The 21,070-nt window shown below is 55.5% G+C and overlaps 3 protein-coding genes across 3 annotated transcripts; 2 read left to right on the plus strand and 1 right to left on the minus strand.

Moving 5' to 3' along the window:
• Positions 1–2,522: 2,522 nt before the first annotated feature.
• On the plus strand, positions 2,523–8,341 carry TLCD3B (TLC domain containing 3B). The gene is made up of 5 exons (XM_049903342.1): positions 2,523–2,695; positions 3,583–3,666; positions 6,733–6,967; positions 7,446–7,541; positions 8,014–8,341. Exons 1-5 carry the CDS (start codon positions 2,571–2,573, stop codon positions 8,299–8,301), a joined length of 828 nt encoding a protein of 275 aa, XP_049759299.1. The 5' UTR covers positions 2,523–2,570; the 3' UTR covers positions 8,302–8,341.
• Positions 8,342–9,159: 818 nt separating this feature from the next.
• Positions 9,160–10,048, minus strand: C12H16orf92 (chromosome 12 C16orf92 homolog). Its single transcript, XM_049905166.1, has 4 exons — positions 9,985–10,048; positions 9,543–9,701; positions 9,337–9,424; positions 9,160–9,244 (listed from the first exon to the last, which is right to left on the minus strand). Exons 1-4 carry the CDS (start codon positions 10,046–10,048, stop codon positions 9,223–9,225), a joined length of 333 nt encoding a protein of 110 aa, XP_049761123.1. The 3' UTR covers positions 9,160–9,222.
• Positions 10,049–16,178: 6,130 nt separating this feature from the next.
• DOC2A (double C2 domain alpha) lies at positions 16,179–21,014 on the plus strand. The gene is made up of 11 exons (XM_049903127.1): positions 16,179–16,361; positions 16,622–16,898; positions 17,293–17,372; positions 17,559–17,633; positions 17,761–17,870; positions 19,540–19,666; positions 19,755–19,814; positions 19,892–20,055; positions 20,162–20,243; positions 20,332–20,428; positions 20,521–21,014. The coding sequence occupies exons 1-11, from the start codon at positions 16,317–16,319 to the stop codon at positions 20,664–20,666; spliced, it is 1,263 nt and encodes a 420-aa protein (XP_049759084.1). The 5' UTR covers positions 16,179–16,316; the 3' UTR covers positions 20,667–21,014.
• The last annotated feature ends 56 nt before the right edge of the window (positions 21,015–21,070 follow it).

Consider the following 21,070-nt stretch of genomic DNA (forward strand, 5'->3'; position numbering starts at 1 on the left):
TTCTGCAGGCCTCACATCATGCAGAAGTCCACAGGGTGGTTGGGTTCAGAATGGTATAGCAGAACCCCAGGGGCTTCTGAGTTGCAGTGTGACCCTGGGCCAGTTACTGGGCCTCTTTCCTCTTGGTTGAGTGAGGAGCTTGAGCGAGCCAAGGTCCTTTCTGACTCTGAAACTGGAATGTCCTGGGAAGTGCCAAGGGAAGGAAGCCAAGAGCATGATAAACCTGGAGGACAGAGAGTGACTGGTGCTGAGGGGAAGTTCGGGAATGGACAGGCCGCCTGAAGAGCAGGAGCCAGGGCATCCATGGGTGGAGGCGGGTTTCCTGAGAGGCAGCGTTTCTCATTTCTCCCTCCTCTGCGTTGCTACTCTGATCCCTAGCATGAGAGGATTCCTGCCATTTCTCCTTTTTTTTTTTTTTTACTTTAGATGAAGGTTTATAGAACAAACTAATTTCTTGTTGAACACTTAGTACACATATTGTTTTATGACATTGGTTACTAACCCCACGACATGTCAGCACTCACCCTTCTCAACCTTGGGTTCCCCATTACCAGCTTTCCTCTTCCCTCCTGCCTTCTAGTCCCTGCCCCTGGGCTGGTATGCCCCTTTAGTCTCATTTTGTTTTATGGGCCTGTCCAATCTTTGGCTGAAGGGCAAACCTCAGGAGTGACTTCATTACTGAGCTGAAAGGGTGTCCGGGGGCCATACTCTCAGGGTTTCTCCAGTCTCTTTCAGGCCAGAAGTCTGGTCTTTCTTTTTTAGTGAGAATTTTGTTCTACATTTTTCTCCAGCTCTGTCCAGGACCCTCTAATGTGATCCTTGTCAGAGCGGTCACTGGTTTTAGCCAGGCACCATCTAGTTGTAGTGGACTTAGTCTGGTGGAGGCTGTGGTAGATGTGGTCCATTAGTCCTCTGGACTAATCTTTCCCTTCTGTCTTTAGTTTTCTTCATTCTTCTTTGCTCCCCAAAGGGGTGAGACCAGTGGAGTATCCTAAATGGTCACTCACAGGCTTTTAAGACCCCAGAAGCTATTCACCAAAGTAGAAACTGGAACATTTTCTTTATAAACTATGTCATGCCAACTGAGCTAGATGTTCCCCAAGACCATGGTCCCCATAGCCCTTAGCCCAGCAATTCGGCCGATCCTGCCATTTCTTAACTGTGTGACCTTGGGGAGGGTCACTTAATGCCTCAGGACCCCTTGTTGACCTGTAAGAAGGGGACAGGCGCAGCGCTTCAGTGCTGCTACAATAGTTAGATGAAGCCACGGGACATGCTACTAGCAGTCAGGGGGATACAAGAGGCACCTCAGATTTGCTAGTTGCCCTGGCTTCCAAGGGGTGAAGGAGGCTGGTGAGGGGACTCTCTGAGTTTGAAGGATACAGCAGTGTTGAGGCATTTTTATTCCCATTCATTTTTAAACTCATCTTCAGTGACAGCAAGATGCACCACTTTCTTCTGCCCCCTCACCGCCCCCGCCCCCCGCACCTCCACTCCTAGGCTGGAGCCAATGTCCCTACGCTAGGACCCCAGGCAGGCCATTATGGGAAACCTGTTGGAGGTGCTGGCAGAGGCAGAAATGTCAGGTATTTCCAAAGTGCTGATGGGAAGCGGGGTCAGGCTCCTATGAAGGCTCAGACCCCTCTCCCAGCTGGCCAGGAGCCACGGGCCACCTGCCTCCCCAAGAAGAGAGCCTGCCCTCCCCTGGCCCTTGTGCCCAGCAGCCCCCTGTGCTGCAGCTGCTGTCTCTTTAAGGGCCTCCCCTCCTTCCCCTTTCTCTGCTCCCCCCATCTCTGTCGCAGCCGCTGCTGTGGCTCAGAGCTGCATGGGGAGACGCTGCTGCAGGTCCAGTTTCTTGGTGTCTGGTCGGTGCCATCATTTCCCCACCCCTCCCCCGCCTTCCCCAAGCTGGCGACCCCCTCCCCCTCCCCCTCCCCACAGAGGGGGCAGGGGGCTGGGCACCAGCTCTCTATAATGCCATGTGCAGCGCCCGTGCTGGGCAGCGGGGGCTGTGGCGGCAGCCGGGAGAGGAGGCAGTGGAGGCTGGAGAGCAGTGGTGACCGCTGACCACTGCCTGGCTGCTCCTCCTCTCTCTCCCTCCTTCCCCCTCCTGCCCTCCCTTTCAGGGCTGGAACCACAGTCCCACCCCCACCCCCGCCCCCGCCCCACCCCGCCTTCTCGGGCCCTCCCAGCCTCTCCCGTAAGCCCCCCCTCCCCACCTGCCTCATCTCGGCCTCCCCTCCCCCACGGCGTCCTCCTCCTCCAGTACCCTCTCCCTGGCTGTCCTCTCACCAAGTCCTCCCCTCATCTCTCCCCATCCCTCTCTCTCAGTGGCCCTCTCCAGGTCCCTCTCTTCAGTCTGCCCTCTCTCCAGTCCCTAGCCAGCTTGCCCTCTCCCTTTCCTCATTCTTGTCAAACTCCTTTGCTCCCTTGCCCCATCCCATCCCCGCCCTGGCCCCTTTGTGCCCCTTCCTCTCTTTCCCTGTCTCCTTCCCTGGCTTGGCATCCCTTCCCCACCTCCACCTCCCTCTGGCTCAGCCTCCCTGTCCCTGCCTGAGTCCTGAGCCACCATGCTGACCCCAATGGTGGCTGGGGGGGTGGTGTTCCCGGGACTCTTCCTCCTCTCCAAGAACACGCTCCAGCGGCTGCCCCAGCTGCGCTGGGAGGAGGCCGACGCGGTCATTGTCTCAGCCAGGTAAACTGCATCCCTTCCCCTCAGCCCCTTTTCCCCATTGCAGGCCTTGTGGGAATGGAAAGGAACCCAGGCCTTCCCTGGACTCTTGGCCCTGTCGGCACTTGGGACTTCTGCAGTGGCTGGTGGGCTTTACCACTAAGCTTCCTTCCCTCCTCACTGCCTTACTTACTGTCCCAGAGGACCTCATTCAAACCCAGCCATCTGGTCTACTAGTATTCAGACTGCTTTCTTTCCTTCCTGTATTCATCCTCCCAGCCTCCAAAACAGGGCCAGCATGTGACTGAAACATTTCTATAAGAGGTTAGGGAATAAGGGGCAGAGTGCCATGTATGTCTTCAGGGGGTGTGTTGGGGGGACAAGGGGCAGAGAAGTGAGTGGTAGAACTCTGTGTGACCCTGGAATAAGGACCAGTGTTGGGGAGAGGAGTGTAGTGCCAGTCAAGTAGAACAGGAAAGTGGCCAGGAGAATTTGGGATCACTAGGGACCAGAAAGATGACCAGCATAGTGACGGGTGGCTGAGTGGTGCCAGGACAGGCCCCGGGCTCCCCTTCCCTCCCTGTGTGTGGTCCTCTCCTCTCCCAGGAAGAAGCCTGGTTATCAGCAACACATTCTCAGCATTGTCTCACCTCAGGGTGACCTCCCTGGTATCCTCCTGAGGGAAGGTGATTCAGTATCCACAAACTGAAGGAAGAAGGCAGAGAGGAATGGGGTAAACTGAGGAATAAACAACTGAGAAAGTCCAGGGGCTATGGAGGGGGGAACAATGATGGTCAAGGAGTGGTCCAGAGAAGCAACCAAAATCGAAACATAGTAACTAAACTTGTAAAGAGAAGAAATCGAGGCACACAACTCTTCCATTCTACCCACTCCTCCGTCTTTCTCCCTAGGCTAGTGTCCTCTGTCCAAGCCATCATGGCCTCTACAGCTGGGTACATCGTCTCCACCTCCTGCAAACACATCATCGATGACCAGTAAGTGCCATGAGATCACCTCTGCCCACGTTCCAGCAGGCTGTGTATATGTGTGACCTTAAATACCCCAGATCTTCTAGGAAACCCCATCAGTGGTCCCCACGCCCTTCACTTGGGCCTGAGCAAGTTAACTGCAGTAGGTGCAACTCAACACCCAGGGATAAATTTATCCCTGTCCTGTCCTTAGAGGTCAGAACCAGGAGGGAATCAAAAAGAATACTCAGAGCAGTTCCTGGTTGGCTTCCCAGCCTCTTGTATTGTTGAAGGTTTTGAATGTTGTTTCCTCCCCTACTTCCTCCCACCCTCACACCCCTCAGACCATACTTCCAAGCAACACGCAACTGGAGCACTCCCCTCCCCTCCTCATGCTGGGCTCACCCATGGCCTCCTCCTAGAATCAAGGTGTCCAGCCCCAGCTCCTTGCACAACGGAGAAGAGAAGAGAGAGGAGGTGACACAAACAAGGCCACTAATGGTCAGGCTAGTGGGTGGGGGGGAGGGGAGAGAGGGTGAAGAGGCCACAATTTGGCACTGGCAGCTGCTGCAGTGCCTGGTGCTTGCCAGAAAACCCCAGGCTTGAGAGGTGGGGGCAGGAGGAGGGAGGAGAGGGCTCTGTCCGTGGTGCTGAAGGGGCAGCTGTAGGTGACCCGCAGGCTTCTGCTGAGTGGCACCTCCACTCTTAGCTTCTGGCCCTGCTCCCCTTGTCTGGCAGCCACTGAGCCCCAGGCTGACCTGGATATGGAGTTGCCCCCTATCTTCTGTTTGCCTCTTCTTTTCCTGCAAATAAGTTTGAGTGCCCTCATCCATTGTGAGGTCGTATTCCCTGCTTGGAATGGGCTGCGGTGAGGAGGAATTGAGTTGATGTGTGTCAAATGCCTAGAACAGTTCTTGGCTCCTACATAGTAGTTGCTTAACTGTTTCTTCAGACCCTGCCCTGGTGACTTGGCCCCCTCTTGCCCTCTCCCCTGCCACGGGAGTCCAAGATGACCCTGGATTGCCCACATTTCCTCCTCACACCTTCTTCCCCGAGGTCACCTTTTGGCTCTTGCGTTCATTCCCTTCCCCTTGGTCTGTTCTTGTCCTCCCTCCTTAATCCTCAGGTGGGTGGGTTGGATCAGGGTTAATCCAGGGGCAACAGCTGTTCCTACTTCTGAGCGCCTAATTACTGAGAGAGTGGGGCTGAGATTAACACTTCACATTGCACCCAGGGCCTGGAAACCACCCCCAACTCAGTGGTCCCTTGTGTCTGCTGGGGCTGACTTCCTGGGCTGCTCCCTGATGTCGGATCCCCTTCAACTCTGGCTCTCCCTTTGTTTCTTCCCTCTCATCTCTGTCCCCCTCCAGTCACACATTCCAGCACCACTACACCATGGGGCCCAGCTTCTCTCCCCTATCCCATCATCCCTTCTAGAGAGGGCTGCCTTCCCTGCCAGGCCAGCCTCCCCCCCAGGGCTTGCATCTGCTTCTGCCTCATCCTCCGTCCTTAGCTGGCCTCAGCCCCAGGTCTTCGCCACTCCTCTCCTCTAGTGGCTTCTCATATTTGGTCTCAGCTCTTTTTCTCTGCAGCTTCTGGCTGACTTTGCTTCTGCCCCTTCACTAAGCTGGCCAAGTTCCCCTGGGCCGGCCTTTCTGAGCACCCCCACTCCTGACTTGTCACAGGATCACAGGATGCAAGAGAAAGCACTCAACGTGCTGACTTGGGCAGAATAAATGCAATGTTGCATATTCATGTAGTTCTTACTTTTTCTTTACTCTCAACGTGCATGATACTTTCTCCATTCTTGGCTCCTTTTGCGCAGCGTTTCCCCTTGGTGCTTGTCTGTACCTGAAAAAAACAAGAGATTGGGCCACATTCAAACAGAGCAAGCAGCCCTGACAGCACCATTAACTCCCCGACTGGGCCTGTCTCTGGCACCTCAGTCGAATCTTCCAGCAACGGTGGGGCTCTGGAGCCAGACTGCTGAGGTTTACTCCTAGGCCACCTAGCCTCTCTCTGACTCAGTTTCCTCACCTGTGAAATGGGGATGATAATCATACCTACCTTTTATAGGGTTTTGGGCGGGGGAGTAAATGAAGTTATGCACGTATAAGGTTTAGAATATTTGAACAGAGCTACACCTTGTAAACAGTCAGCTGTTAGCAGATATTCTCTCTCCCACTGCTCTTACCTCTTCTGCTACTATGGTCCCCACCGTAGCTCTCTCCGTGGCCTCAACTGAGCTCATTTTCTCAGCCCATGTGGTCTGTGGCTCTTCCCTTTCTCTCCCACCATGGTGCGAGGAGAGAGGGAAAGAATGGATCTAAACGAATATGAAAAATGGACAGGTTTTAACAGAGGACCCCTGAGGGAGCAGGAGAGCAGTGGGATGCAGACCCCAAATTCTCATAAGACCAGACTTAATGGTCTGAGTGAGACTGGAAGGACCCCGGTGGTCATAGCCCCCAGACCTTCTGTTGGCAACAGGACAGGAACCATTCCTGAAGCCAACTCTTCAGACATGGATTGGACTGGACAATGGGTTGGAGAGGGATGCTGGTGAGGAATGAGCTTCTTGGATCAGGTGGACACTTGAGACTATGTTGGCATCTCCTGCCTGGAGGGGAGATGAGAGGATGGAGGGGGTTAGAAGCTGGCGAAATGGATATGAAAAGAGAGAGTGAAGGGAGAGAGCAGGCTGTCTCTTTAGGGGGAGAGTAATGGGAGTACGTAGCAAGGTGTATATAAGTTTTTGTGTGAGAGACTGACTTGATTTGTAAACTTTCACTTAAAGCACAATAAAAATTATTTTTAAAAAAGTGGACAGGTTTTGAGGTCAGACAATTCTGGGCTTGAATCCCAGCTCTCCTACTTGCTAGCTGTGTGATCATGTGGTCTGGGGCAAGTGTCTCACCCTCGACCCTGTGGTTCCACCATCTATGGCATGAGACTCCACGTCTGTTCCAAGGTGTTGTGATGATCACATGAGATCTGACTGGTGTTGGGCCCCAGCACTGACCCTGGCTGCTGGCCCCTGGCAGCTGCTAACTTTCCATTTCCTTCCTCCTTGATCCCTCTCTCTGCCCACAGACACTGGCTTTCCTCTGCCTACACACAGTTTGCAGTGCCCTACTTCATCTATGACATCTACGCCATGTTCCTCTGCCACTGGCACAAGCACCAGGTCAAGGGCCACGGTGGGGACGACGGGCGGGCCAGCCCCCCGGGCAGCACCTGGGCGGTGGCACGTGCCTACCTGCATAAAGAGTTCCTCATGGTGCTCCACCATGCCGTCATGGTGCTGGTGTGCTTCCCGCTATCAGTGGTGAGTCCTTGCAGGGCCAGGCACCCTGGGCAGAGCCCACTCCTCTGTGCTTTGCCCGAGCCAGCCCTGTAAGAGCCCCAGAAGCCCTGGGCCCAGGTCCTGGCAGCAGGGTGGAGCCCAGGACAGGACCAGAGAGTGTCATTCACGGCGGTGTTTACCGAGCACTAGCCTAGCCCCAGTCAGCAGGAGGGTCTGGAGTCAGCCTGGCCTGGGCTTCTATGCCCAGCGAGGTGTTTGGGAGCTGTTGTGTGTGTCTGAGTCTCAGTTTCCTGACCTGTAATAAGGTCTAATATCTTACCTACAGGCTTGTTGAGGGATGCAGTGAGGGGATGCACCCAGCTCATGCAGCTGTACACGTGTGCTCAGACCTGTCCAAGTTAAGCATCCCCAAAAGTGGCAGAGGGGACTGAGGAAGGGCAGGGGCTTCCCAGGAACCTAGGATGAGGCCTGGCCCCTTCACCTCCCTTCCTCTCTTCAGGTGTGGCGTCAAGGCAAGGGGGATTTCTTTCTAGGCTGCTTGTTGATGGCAGAGGTCAGCACCCCCTTCGTCTGCCTTGGCAAGATCCTCATCCAGGTGAGAGGGTACCTGAGGGCATATGGGCCTGAAAAGAGGGCACAGGAATGGCAAGGGATGAGTCTTGCCAAGTGAATTGGCAGTTTTCAGGGACCTTCAGGGATTCTCTAAAGGACGGGTGACATTTCAGGCCTTAGAGGAGCTTTCGGCTGGGTAGAAGGGAGGCAGGAGCAGGATGGTCTGGGGCCTTTAACCTGGCCGATGCCCCAGAAGAGGGGAAGGCACGGAGGTGGGCAGAGGGTGGTAGCTGGGCAGAGGAGTAGGTGGGGAAGTGGGGTGTGGGCAGGGGGTGGATGAGGCAGTAGGATGTGGGCAAGGGGCAGGAAGCAGAGGGGTAGGTGGGCAGCAGGACGTGGGCAGAGGACAAGAGGCAGAGGGATGGATGGGGCAGGAGGCAGAGGGGCGGATGGGGCAGTGGAGTGTGGACAGGGGCACGCTGTCTGCCAGTTCCGACCAGGCTTTCCGTCCACAGTACAAGCAGCAGCACACTCTGCTGCACAAAGTCAACGGGGCCCTGATGCTGCTCAGCTTCCTGTGCTGCCGGGTGCTGCTCTTCCCCTACCTGTACTGGGCCTATGGGCGGCACGCCGGCCTGCCCCTGCTCGCCGTGCCCCTCGCCCTCCCGGCCCACATCAACCTGGGCGCTGCGCTGCTGCTTGCCCCCCAGCTCTACTGGTTCTTTCTCATCTGCCGAGGGGCCTGCCGCCTCTTCCGCCCCCGGGGCTCCCCCCCACCCTCCCCCTGTCAGACCCAGGACTGAGGGTGGGGGCAGGGGACCCTCCTGTGGGGACAGGCCTCTGGGACTGATGGGTGGGGGTTGGGAGCCAGGGGCCTCTTGCCCTGACAGCCCCAGGACTGACAGGTGGACTCAGAAGGGCAAGGGAGCACCTTCCCTCAGGGGCTGAGGGTCCGGGATCAGGTGAGAGAAGGTGGGAGGGGACCTTTTCTCCCCACAGCACCTTCCTGTGCAGCCCCTACTCCAATCACCCACTCTGGGTGCCCTGGAGAAGTGAAGGAAAAGCAGAAGGAAGCCCCACTTCCCATCCACTTAGGGTCTGAGAGCTTGTGGAGAGCCCAACAGGGATATGAGTGGGGCAGGGGTCAAAGAATATGGGTGGCCCCCACCCACCAAGGACATCTCAGCCCTCTGTTGCCCCACCTCTCAGCTCCCTGTCATTTGGGTGGCAGAGGACTGGGTCTCACAGAGCTGGCTGCCCCCACAGCTCCTCTCCAGGGGAGGCCAGCCTAGAGGAGTCTTATTTATTTATTCGCCCAAATCCAAACTAGTTTGCTGGGGGGAGGAAGATGGCTGCCCCCTGCCGCCCCACCTGTAGGCTGCACATCTTGTCCTCGGGCCCTGGCATGTCCCTGGTGCTACAGACCCCTCAAGGCTTTCTCTGGTCTGGGGTCGGGGGTCCTGGGAGGTGCTTTCCAGACCGCTAATAAAGACGACCTGCGTGATGCCACCAGGCCCTTTCTGCACTCAGTTCTTTGGGGCTGGAAGCGAGGCAGGGGTCTGGGCAATGGGGGCTGGCTGCCTGGGGAGAAGAAACAGATTCCCATAAGAGAGGGAAAAGCCTGCTGGCTGCTCACTGACAGAAGCAAACCAGAACTTTATTTATCAGCAGGAGAAGAGGTGGATTCGGCCTTTCAGGATCCATCCAGGGCATTCATCCGCTCTTCAGGCCCCTTTCTGGCAGCTCCTAAGGGATGGAGATCAGAGGTGGGAGGTCCCACACTGCCTCCCTGGGCCACTGGAGGAAGACAGAGGTGGGTGGGGCCTGGGAGGGCTTACATGTGGCTGCAGAACTGGAAAAGGAGAAAGAAGAAGGCCAGCATCAGGGCAGCCACCCTAATGTGGTGGAAGAAGTCGGAGCTGGAGCCTGCAAGGCAGAAAGAGGGATAAGGGAACCCTTGACTCAGCTCTCATTGAAGGGCCCAAGGGTATCTCTCCTCCAGGCCCCATCCAGGAGGGAAGCCCCTGCTCAAGTCCATTCATACCTGAGTTAGCAAAGATGACAGGTTTCTCTCCAATAAACTGGGACAGGGCCAGGACCCTGGCTTGGTCAGAGTCGGGATAATCGAAGAAGTCAGGTCTGTCTATGAAGGGCAGAGACTCTGCTCCTGGGGCTGAGGTCTCGGCCCTCTCTGGCCTGGGGGCTGAAGGCCCACAGCAATGTCTGTGACAACAGGCCAGCGGGCCTCTCTCCCCACTGTGATTCAGGCCCTGGTAGGCCACACAGCCTTAGTGTGGCTATGGGGGTGGGTGGGGGGCTTGATTTTGTCCCCAGGGACTCTAGGGTCAGCTGAGCTCTCTGAGAGAAGGCCTTCGCTGGGGCAAGAGAAAAGACAATGACCCAGGGCTGGCCTCCCAGTCTCTAAGGGTCATTGATTCTTTCCCCCCAAGCCTTCTTCCTTCCCCACTGCTCCCCCAGATTCCCACCTGTTTCTATGGCCCCCAGCCCAGCCAGGCACAGCCACACCAATGACCACAGCCTTGGCTTCATGACCCCTCAGCTCTCACCCTAGGGGTGGGGCTCTATGATGTCACAGCCCAGACCAATTCTGATCACAACCTGTAAGGTGAGGGGAGAGAGAAAGTGCTAGGAACTGGGACCTTCCCCCCAAGCCCCTGGGTCAGAGAGGAGAGAATGGGACCTTTGGGCTGCTGCTGCTGCTGCGGCAGAAACAGTAACATGGCGACCCCAGAAGTGACAACTAGGAGGTGGGCAATCTGAAAACAGGGCTAAGGGACCTTGCATTTGTACAGTGGCGCATGGGGGTGGGGGCAGGGCTAAACAACTCCGGTTACCACAGGCAGTATTTAACTTTATTGCTATGCTGAGTACTTTACACAGATTGACTTATTTAACTATCCCAACAACCCTATGAGGTAGGTACTGTTGTCGCCCCCATTTTACAGAAGAGGAAACCAAGGTACAGAGGGGCAAAGTAATGTGGGTAATACACACTTCTCGGGGCTATGTATTTTCCTCCCTGAGTCTTCCCTTGCACTGTGTTGGCAAATTCAGGGATACGGGGGTCTCCCCCACCCTCTAAACCCTGTCTCTTTCGTGCTCAGCTAAGGACTACCCTGGAGTTCGGCACCAAAGGAAATAGCAGGCTTTTCCCACTAGGTGGCAGGAGTATCCAATCCTGCCTGCTTGTTTCACCTCTTAACCAAGGAAGCCTCAGCTCCCTGTCTCCAGACCTTCCTTCGGCTTCTCCCCACGGGTGGCGTCTGGTGCTACAGGAAAAGAGATCACTGTGGGGGACAACAGGCAGGGGGATTGTTAGCAGGACGCTCCTTCACCCATCCTGGGGCAAGACTCTTGGCCATCTAGACAGCCTTTGCAGGCTTCCCTCTCTGGGTCTCAGTTTCCTTTTCTGCGGCCCGTGGGCTCCCCCAAAGGCCACTCCATTTTTCCTTTCTAGTGCCTGTTTTTCTCTATTTGTCACTTTCCAACAGCTCCTTCCACTCCTGGGCGCCCTCCTCTGCTTTTAAGAGTTAGCTCCACTCTGATTGGCAGGTAGGCCTGCCTATCACAGAAGTGCTCCGCCCCACCCAAGCCCAAGGACACTTCAGGGTCTCCTTGGTCTGACTGTTTGTACAGATCCCTCAGCTGGCTGGGACCTGTCCAATAGCCCCTGACAGGCCCATTTCCATGACTCCCTCAAAGCCGGGTGTGTGTCTGTGGGATGTGAGGTCCTCTGTCCTACAGATGGAGGCACCTTCCACACTGGATATCTCATTTGTCCTGCCCTCAGGGACCCCAAAATACTAGCCCACCCATTCTCACACCAACCCTCACTAAGGTCAGCTCCTAGTTCCTAACAAGAAAACAAGCCAGAAAGGAAAGAAAATAGGAGAGAGGAGGGGCGCTAACATATATGTGGCCTCCACTGGGATCAGCTCATGAGAGCAGCTTCCCTGCACTTCTGAGAGAGAGGAAGCGACTTGCCCCAAGTCACAGAGCCAGTGAGGGGAAGTAGGGACTCTAACACCAGAACTTGGCTCCTGACTCAGGGCCAGGGCTCCTTGCCCAGGCCTGCAGCTGCTCCTCAGGCTTAGCTGGGAGGAAGGGGTCCAGAGCCCTACTTGGTATCTGTTCGTATTTTCAAAAATATCTCAGATGCCGTATATCCCAAATGGAGCTCTTGGTTCACCTACCCCAAACCTGCTGCTTTCCTGGTCTTTTCATCTCAGCCTTTGGGGTGGATTTTTTAGTTTCTTCCATTGCCTCAAAAGAATCCAGCTGCTCTCTCTACCAGAAAAGGAAGGCCCTTTAGACTCAAGCAGCGAATTATCCAATCATCCATTCATCCAACCGTTAGACAACTATAGGAGCTCCTGCTCTATGGTGGGCTAGGCTCCATTTATGGCTTAGGTAGAAATCATCAGGGCATGGTCTCTGTCCTCAGAGGACCATGCGGGGAGGACCACACAAGGATGCACATCTTGACAGTCTAGAAGGATACCTCCTAAGGAGTTGTCCACACTTGCAGTCTCCACTCCCTCACCTTTAATTTAGTCTTCAGCCCTTCCTGATCTGGCTTGATCCTCACCACTTCACAAAAGCCATCTTTGTCAAGTCCACCAGTGACCTCTTAACTTGTCAACTCTAATGGTTACTTCTCTTTTCCTTCTGTGTCTCAGCAGAGTGTACCATCCCTGACTCCAAGCACGGGGGCCACACTCACCAATCTTCAGGGTTCCTCCTACTCTACCCAGCTCAGCCTTGGACTTTCTCTTTCTATCTATAATCTCTCTCCCTAGGTGATCTCATCCAGTCTCATGGCTTTAAATACCATCTATATGCTGGTGACTCACAAATGTATATTTCCAGCCCAGACCTCTCCCCTGAGCTCCAGACTCCTGTATCCAACTTCCTGCTTGATATCTATTTGTATTTCCAAAAACATCTCAAATGCAATATACACCAAATGGAGCTCTTGATTCACCTACCCCAAACCTGCTGCTTCCCTAGTCTTTTCATTGCAGCAAATGGTCCCACCACTGCTATAGAAGCATCCCATTACTAGGAATCACCCCAGATCTCTCCCTCTCTCTCACCGGCCATAGCCATAATCAAGACTTGATGGCTCCATTCCCAACATAAATCTTGGCTCAGTCCACTCCCTCCTACTCCCACACTGCTGTCCCCCTCATTTAAGCCAACCTCATGTCTCTTTTTTCATGTCTCACCTGGTTGACCTCTCTCTGCTCACTCTTACCTCCTGTTATGGATTGAATTATGTCCCTGAAAAATATGTGTTGTAAATCCTAACCTCTATTCGTCTATGCCTGAGGTTATAATCCCATTTGGGAATGGGTTGTCTTTGTTATGCTAATGAGGAAGGATTAGCGTAGAGTGTATCTTGAGTCAATCTTTTTTGAGAAATAACAGAGATTAAATAAATTAGCAGAGGTGACATGGGGTAAGATAGAAGCCAAGACACATGGAGATCTCCAAGGAACCAGGAAACAAAAGCTGAAGAGACAAGGACCTTCCTCCGGAGCCAACAGAAAGACTTCTCCTAGCGCTGGTGTTCTGAATTCAGACTTCTAGCCTCCTAAACCGTGAGAAAATATGGTTCCGTTTCTTAAAACCATCTACTTGTGGTATTTCTGTTATAGCAGCACGAGCTAACTAAGACGCCCCTTAAGATCCACCCATCTCCAGCCACCAGCCAGAACAGATCTGAATGTATAGATCTACTTCCTAAACTCTTTCAATGGCTTCCCACTCATGGTATGAATTCTGAACTTCTTACCCTGGCCTGCAGGACCCTTGATGACCAGTGCCTATCCACCTACTCACCTCAGCTCTCCTATGCTTTCTCTGGCTCAGTATGCTCCATCAATGGTGACCTTGTGCCCATCCTTTGAATATGCTAAGTTCTTGCCTGCCTTCCAGCCTCTGCCTAGGACACTCTTGCTCCCACGCTTGACCTGGCTACCTCCTCCTCTTCTTTCAGGTCTCAGCTGAGACAACATCTTCTCTGAAAAGTTTCCCCTGAGCTCTCACAGCCTTCTGACCATCACCTGTCACAGCATCCTTCACACTGAATTGGAATTGTTCGTGTGTGTTTTTCTGTCTCCCCTACGAGGCTGTGAATCAGGGATCCTGTTGACCTTGGTCATATTTGTACCATCACACGTATAGTAGGTATTCAACAAATAGCTAGTGAATATGTGGGTGGATGACTGGATGAATGAATGAAAAGCCCTCCCACCTCTGGACAAGTCAGGATTCAGCCCAGTCTGCCATTTGCCTCTGCAACAGGTTTGATCTCTAGTCTCATTCTCGCCATCCTTCAACGAGGCTTTCTGGAGGCTGTTGGCCTGGGACCTGAGCTGAACATTGCGAGAAAACAGCAGTGGAGGAGATGGGATTTTTCCACACTGTCTTGACTTGACCAGATTGCTCCCATCCCCTTACCTGTGGCATCTGGGGGAGGACGCCTTCCTGCCAAACCCACCAGCTGCAGTCCTGGACAGTGCTTTCTTTAGTTTTGCCTTTCTTACCCTGGAGTGCCCCGAAGGAAACCTAATGGTTGCCTTTACTTAAAAAATATTTTAATGGATTCTTTTGAATAGGTAACATATACACCTGGCACAAAATTAATAAGTACCAAAGGCTACACTGAAAAATAAGTCTCTTTCCTATTCCTGCTCCACAGCGTCCTCATCACAGGCCACCAGAGTTACCCCTTTCTTGCTCAGCCTTCCAGAAATAATACATGCACAAATAAACATACCTAAGTCTTTTCCACTCAAATGGCAACCTTCGATATATGCTGTGCTGCACCTTGCTTTTTTTTAACTGAATATAAGATCATGAAGATGATTCTATACAAGTATATTAAGAGCCTCCTTCTTTTACATGGCTGCATACTATTCCATGGTATGAATCTATCATAATGATGTAACCAGTCCCCTACCAATGGGCATTTATGTTGTTTCTAATCTGTTACCATTGCAAGCATGCTACAGCTAACCTTGAACTTCTATTATTTTGCTCATGGACCAACATATCTAGGATAAAATCCTAGAAGTGGAATTTCTGGGTCAAAGAGTATGTATATTTGTCATCTTGGTATTCACTGCCAGCTTGACCTCCTCAGAGGGTGACTTAGGACTTTTTGCACTGTCAGTGGACTAGAGAGTGCCCATTTATGCTCACCCTTGTCAACACCGTGTTAACTGATACCTTGACTTTTGCCCATTTGATAGGTGACAAATGGCATCTCAGTGTAGTTTGGTTTTTCTCTAACTTTTAAAGCACAAAGACTTAGTGATGTTGACTGTGCCAGGCCGTTTGGGGCACTGGGGACTCAGATGAATGAATCAGCCTCTGCACGCTGTGGAGCTCTCTGGCTGGTGGCGGAGACAGAGATGTAAACAGGATCCACAAAACTGTCAGCAGAGTCTGAGATAGCACCGGAAGATGAGGAGCAGGGGACAGATACTCCAGGAAAGCGCCTGGGAAGAGGTGACCCGGACTGACCTCTGAAAGAAGGGAAGGTATCCTCAAGGAAAGAAGCCTGTGTGAGCAAAGGTTCTAGGCCAGGGACAGCAGGTAGATCGGACCCCCTTCCTCTGCGCACCCCAAGTCACTGCGGATCTTCAAGCTCCGCCCACAGCCCCGCCCCTACGGATAGGGCGGGGGAGGCCCAGAGGCCCTCTTTCCTCCTCCTTGCTCTCTCTGCGGGGGAGGGGCGTGAGAATGCACGGGATGGGGGGGAGGAGCCGGCGTCGCCAAGGCAACTAGGCGGGTGGTCTGGTCCGGGAGACCCGCGAGCGACGGAAGGAAGAAGCGAGGGAGGGAGGCAGGATGGGCTTAGCGCGAGGGCCGGGGTCTCCTGGGAGGAGTTGGGAAACACCAGGCAATTCTCACTGTTGGTTCTTGGTGGCGCAGGGAGCCCGTGTGTTTGCGACTGTGTGTCTGCGAAGTTCTCCGGGTGAGTGTGCCAGTGCGTGTCTGGGTTTGTGCATGTGTGTTGAGCGTGCGCACGTGGGCATAGGCGTGTGTGCGCGGGAGTGTCCATGCAAGATGTGTGTGCCGGCCCATGTGCACATGTGTGTGCCAGCCTGCGTGCTCATGAATGTGGTGCGCTCGTGTGCGCTCCTCAGTGTACCCGGGCGGGCGGGCTGCCCAGGCGGGGTGGAGAGGCCCGCCCCCTCCCCGGCCGCCGGCCGTCCCTCCCCACCCCCCGCCGCCTGCGCCTGCTGCATCCTCCCTCCACCTCGCTCACCCCCTCCTCCCCGCACTTTCTTCTGGTCTCCCTCCCTCTCGGCTCACGCAGCCGGACTCGCGCTCTTCTTCTCGTTGGCCGCCCTGGAAAGCGCCGGCCGCCACCGCCCAGCCTGCACCCGCGGGCCTCCCCAGTGCTCGGGCACCTGTTGGACGCACAGAGACAGGTGCAGGGGGCTGGGCTGGCGGGGGCTTGAGGGTGAGGGTGAGTGTGTGTGTTAGCCTGTGTGTGTCTGCGGGGGTGTTCCGCTCTCTATCGGCTGTGATTTCTGGCTTCCTGGGGAGCCAAGCTCAAGGGGAAGCATCTGAGGCAGGGGTCCCCACCTTGGCTGAAGGGAGCGACCAGGCAGGCAGGCAGGCAGGCACATCCTGGGGTTGAACGGAGAGACAGTGAGCCGTGAGAGTCGAGAGGGGTGGGCCTGGTGCAGAGGGCTGGACGGAGCCTCCAAGGAGAGAGAAGGGGGCCTATGGGGCCGCTTATTGGGAGGGCAGGACCCAGGCCAGACAGAAGCCCAGAATGAGGGGCAGGAACTGGGAAGATGGACAAAGGGACAATTTAGAAGTAAGTGAGCAAAACTGAGGTGGAACCAGGATTTATTCTGGGGGTTAGTGGGGTGGCAGCCCAGCCCCTGTGGGGCAAGGCTTGAGATCTGGAGGGCCCAGGCCTCTTGCCTGCCCACCAGCTGGCAGAGGCCACCCTATCCCTGGACACCCAGGAAAGGAGGCCAGTGAGGGCCCTCCAGGTGGACAGGGCTGCCTCAGCAGCAGACGGCAGGTATGAGGAATCAGCCCTGGGCTCATGTTGTCTTCCCACTCCCCCAGCAGGGGTGCTGCATGAGGGGCCGCAGGGGTGACCGCATGACCATCAACATCCAGGAGCACATGGCCATCAATGTGTGCCCTGGGCCCATCCGGCCTATCCGCCAGATCTCAGACTACTTCCCCCGGCGGGGACCAGGACCCGAAGGGGGTGGTGGAGGCTTCCGGGAGGCCCCTGCTGGTCTGGCCCCCCTGGCCCTGGCCCCCCCTGTGGCCCTCCTTGGGGCTACCACTCCCGAGGATGGAGCTGAGGTGGACAGCTATGACTCTGATGATACGAGTGAGTTTGGGGGCTTAAAGAGCCCAGGGTGCTAATGGGGGCCTCCAGGCTTGTGGGGAGAGGATTGGGCCCTGTGGGGTGCATGTGCAGGGCGGTGGGGAGGCGGCGGCCACTGCTTCCACGGCGGCAGTGTGGAGATTAATGTCTCAGCATGGCTCAATATTAAATATTTCTGCTGAGACACTCAGCCACCCACACAGCCCTAGTTGTGGCCGAGGCAGGGACCCAGACGGACAGACACACACACACAAACATGCCCACTCATTTTCTTGCACACATGCTCCTGGGCTGATAGACACATGAATATACCTTCACAGCCATCACACCTGCCCACCTGGTACGTCTCACACACCTGTCTTGACACACTGACTCACATCTTTCCCCTCTTCTCCAGCTGCCTTAGGCATGTTGGAGTTTGACCTTCTTTACGACCAGGCCTCCTGCACGCTGCACTGTAGCATCCTCAGGGCCAAGGTGGGCACTCCCTGCTCCCCAAGCCCTAGCAAGGGTGGGTTTCCATCCTTCCTTCCCTTCCCCAGTCGTGACCCCTACCCTTTCCTTCCCCGCCCCCTTCCTGGCTGTCCACACCTCAAGAACCCAGCTCTGCAGAGGGAGGGAGGGGCTGACACCCACAGTCCTCTTTCCACCCCTCCTCCCCAGGGCCTCAAGCCCATGGATTTTAATGGCCTGGCCGATCCCTATGTCAAGCTGCACCTACTGCCTGGAGCCTGCAAGGTAAGGGCCTCCTCCGTCCTCCAGCATGGCCCAGCCTTTGGGTCTGTCCTAGACCCCTGCAGCTCCTGCCTTCAGCCTCTGGCCATCTGGGAACAGGGATTTAGAGCCCTTCGTCTCCACAACCCAGGCCAATAAGCTCAAAACCAAGACTCAGAGGAACACACTGAATCCCGTGTGGAACGAGGACCTGACATACCGTGGGATCACAGACGACGACATCACCCACAAGGTGCTCAGGTGAGGGCTCCATCCTCCCTGTTCCCAAGCCAGTTGACACTGTAACCCTCTTTGGTGGGTCGTCTCCCTACCTCTCGTTCAGCCCCTACCTCTTTGTTGCGTGAGAACATTCAATGTCTCCTATTCCCTTTGGCAGCAGGCCAAAAGGTTTCCCTGGAATTACTGCTCCTCTGACACAGGGCTGCCCCCTTCCCACCGGCCAGTTGCCTTACTCCTGACCTTTGTGTCTTCTGCCTAGAAAGCGCCACCCTCCCCTCCATGCCAGCTGAACTTGCATGCATCATGTGAGGGTCAGCTCAAGCTCGGTCTCCTCTCTGGTCATGAAGACCCCTTCTCAGAGCGCTGACTTAAGGCAGACCTCTGCAGCTGCCCATCCTGCTCCCTGCAGCCCCCTGAAATCTCTAAGGAGTGAAGTCTCCGGGGGCAGAGAGCTTCCTCCATCACCCAAGGAGGTAGAGCCGTGGGGAGCATCTCCTCAGGCCAGTGAAGGCGGCAGAACCCCAGCAGGCGTAGGCTGGGACCTCACCCCTTGGTTCACCCTATCTGGGCAATAAGGAGCCATGCGAGGTTTGCAGCAGGGAAGGGGCATGGTCAGTGCTGTGTCTTAGCGATCGTGTTGGTGGTGATGGAGGTGGCGATGTGGCGTGGAGGTAGATTGGAAGGGAGGACAGAGGCAGACACCAGAAAGGTTGGCACAGATTCCAGACGAGAGAGGATGAGGCCTGAAAAGAACTGACATATTACTGAGCGCTTACTGGTGCCCCACCTGGCCACACATTTTTACCTTTGTTTCACCTGCTCCTCAGATAGTTTTAGGTGGGGATAGAGGATTACGAAGATTAAGTGACTTCCGGAGATGGGAGTTGAAGATTAGGGAGGTTAAGTGACTTGCTCAAGGTCACACAGGTAGCTAGTAAGTGGCAGAGCTGGGATTTGGACCCCGCCTCCCATTACATGATGGAGCCCTAGTGGCACAGTGGGTTAGAAGCTCAGCTGGTAACCAAAAGGTTGGCAGTTCAAATCCACCAGCTGCTCCTTGGAAGCCCTATGGGGCAGTTCTACTCTGTCCTATAGAATCGCAGTGAGTCGGAATTGACTCAATTGCAAGTTTTTTGTTTTTTTTTTTTGCTACATTACACAGCTGCTCAACAGAGTGGTCACAATAAAAGGAAGCACAAGGGCTGTAGAAGGGGATGGACAAAAATAAAAGCAATACTTTTTCCCTCTTGGGGCTCCTGGTCTCTCCTGGGAGGGCTCACTGTTCTATGGAGAGGACAGGAGTGCCAGAGGACAAGGCCCTTCTAGCTCTTCCATCCCGAATGAATCTGTGACCCCTTTCATCAATGCAGGCTGCAGGCTCCGTGGGATCCTGCCCCCAGGCCCTGAATGAAGGGGGTTTCCTGGAGGAGCTGACCAGGGCCTGATGGACCAAGGGCAGCCCAAAGGGGAGGGACAGAGATACAGGGGCAAATTGTCCTTCTCAAGCCCCTAGGCCTGGTGCTTGCTGTGCAGCCCTTGTGAGGAAGCCCATTTTACAGCTGCCATGTGGTGCATTTAGGGCAGAGCTGGGACCAGCCTGGGCTTCTCAGGGCAGCCCGAGGGCCTTTCTCCCACACTGCTGCAGGGCTCAGGTAGCCCCGGGGGCCCTGACCCTGCAGTTCCCCGCCAGGATCTCCGTCTGTGATGAGGACAAGCTGAGCCACAACGAGTACATCGGGGAGACCCGCGTGCCCCTCCGCCGCCTCAAGCCTTCCCAGAAGAAGCACTTTAATATCTGTCTTGAGCGCCAGGTCCCGGTCTGTGGGGAAGAGGGGGGTTGCAGAGATGCCAAGGGGTGGGGGCGCTGGGAAGGCCCAGTGTCCAGCATCTTCTCTTTGCCCTCAGTTGGCCTCACCCTCTTCCATGTCGGCGGCACTGAGAGGCATCTCCTGTTACCTGAAGGAGGTAAGGCACCTCAGAGACCACGTGTGGGGGGGTGGGTAGCGGAGGGCCCCCGTGAGCCCTGTCCTGCCCCCCTGCAGCTGGAGCAGGCGCAGCAGGGATCGGGGCTGCTGGAGGAGCGTGGCCGTATCCTGCTGAGTCTCAGCTACAGCTCCTGGCGCCGGGGGCTGCTGGTGGGCATTGTGCGCTGTGCCCACCTGGCTGCCATGGATGTCAACGGCTACTCAGACCCCTACGTCAAGACGTGAGCCCTTGCCCTGCCCTGAGGCCACCCTCCCCTCCCTGGGAAGCCTGACCCCTGCCCCATCCGCTGGAAGCTGGGCCCTCCCTCACAGCTCCCCCTCACCCAGGTACCTGAGGCCAGATGTGGATAAGAAATCCAAGCATAAAACGTGTGTGAAGAAGAAGACCCTAAACCCAGAGTTCAATGAGGTAAGTGGGGCAGGGGCCAGAAAATGAGGTGCGTGGGGGGCAGAGAGGGCCAGGGCCTGATGGAAGGTGTGGCTTGCCTTTTCCCCAGGAGTTTTTCTATGAGATAGAGCTCTCTGCTCTGGCCACCAAGACTCTGGAGGTCACAGTGTGGGACTACGACATTGGCAAATCCAACGACTTCATTGGTGAGGGGAGGAACCCAGCTGGGTGGTGCTGATGAAGGGCCTTCTGGCAGTAAGCTGGGCCCTGATGTTGCCTGCCTCTACCTGCTCCCCAGGTGGCGTGTCACTGGGGCCAGGCGCCCGGGGGGAGGCCAGGAAACACTGGGGCGACTGCCTGCAGCAGCCGGACAGAGTCCTGGAGCGCTGGCACACCTTGACAAGTGAGCTGCCCCCGGCAGCTGGGGCTCTCCCCTCAGCCTGAGCATAGCTGCTCCCAATACTTGGCTGGGCGGCCCAGCAGAGCCCTTGGGGCTGCGTCCAGCACCCGACCTTTGCACGAGTGTGTTGCACGTTTACACGGGGTGGGGTGTGCCTGCCCCGCACTTTGTCTTACTTTGTGAGAATCTCCGTGACCTGTGGGCCTGTCTTCCTTTGAGGGACTGTGGAGATCTATATTCACATATGCAAACTTCCTCCTGCCTGACTCGCTATGATACGCAAATATGCAAGCCACCCCTCCTGGCACCTGTGCAGGAGGAGTCCTGCCAGTGCCCCCTGCCCTGAGGCCCGCTGCCCACTCCTCCCTCCTGCCTCTCCAGGCTGCCTGTCCCCTTCCCAATAGGGAGGAGGTCAGATTAGGGGAGGCTTAGAGGAAGAGGAGCTTTC

This window comes from Elephas maximus, chromosome 12 (genome assembly GCF_024166365.1).
Source record: "Elephas maximus indicus isolate mEleMax1 chromosome 12, mEleMax1 primary haplotype, whole genome shotgun sequence".
Taxonomy (NCBI): Eukaryota; Metazoa; Chordata; class Mammalia; order Proboscidea; family Elephantidae; genus Elephas; species Elephas maximus.

Coding starts and splice junctions, on each gene's coding strand:
- DOC2A (XM_049903127.1), top strand. CDS start 16,317: ATGAGGGGCAGGAACTGGGAAGATGGACAAAGGGACAATTTAGAA. Junction 17,373..17,558: donor GTAGCATCCTCAGGGCCAAG/GTGGGCACTCCC, acceptor CCTCCTCCCCAG/GGCCTCAAGCCCATGGATTT. Junction 20,056..20,161: donor TCAGACCCCTACGTCAAGAC/GTGAGCCCTTGC, acceptor CCCCTCACCCAG/GTACCTGAGGCCAGATGTGG.
- TLCD3B (XM_049903342.1), top strand. CDS start 2,571: ATGCTGACCCCAATGGTGGCTGGGGGGGTGGTGTTCCCGGGACTCTTC. Junction 2,696..3,582: donor GCGGTCATTGTCTCAGCCAG/GTAAACTGCATC, acceptor CTTTCTCCCTAG/GCTAGTGTCCTCTGTCCAAG. Junction 3,667..6,732: donor AAACACATCATCGATGACCA/GTAAGTGCCATG, acceptor CTCTGCCCACAG/ACACTGGCTTTCCTCTGCCT.
- C12H16orf92 (XM_049905166.1), bottom strand. CDS start 10,048: ATGAAGCCAAGGCTGTGGTCATTGGTGTGGCTGTGCCTGGCTGGGCTG. Junction 9,702..9,984: donor GCTGGGGGCCATAGAAACAG/GTGGGAATCTGG, acceptor GTGGGCCTTCAG/CCCCCAGGCCAGAGAGGGCC. Junction 9,245..9,336: donor TTCCAGTTCTGCAGCCACAT/GTAAGCCCTCCC, acceptor TCCATCCCTTAG/GAGCTGCCAGAAAGGGGCCT.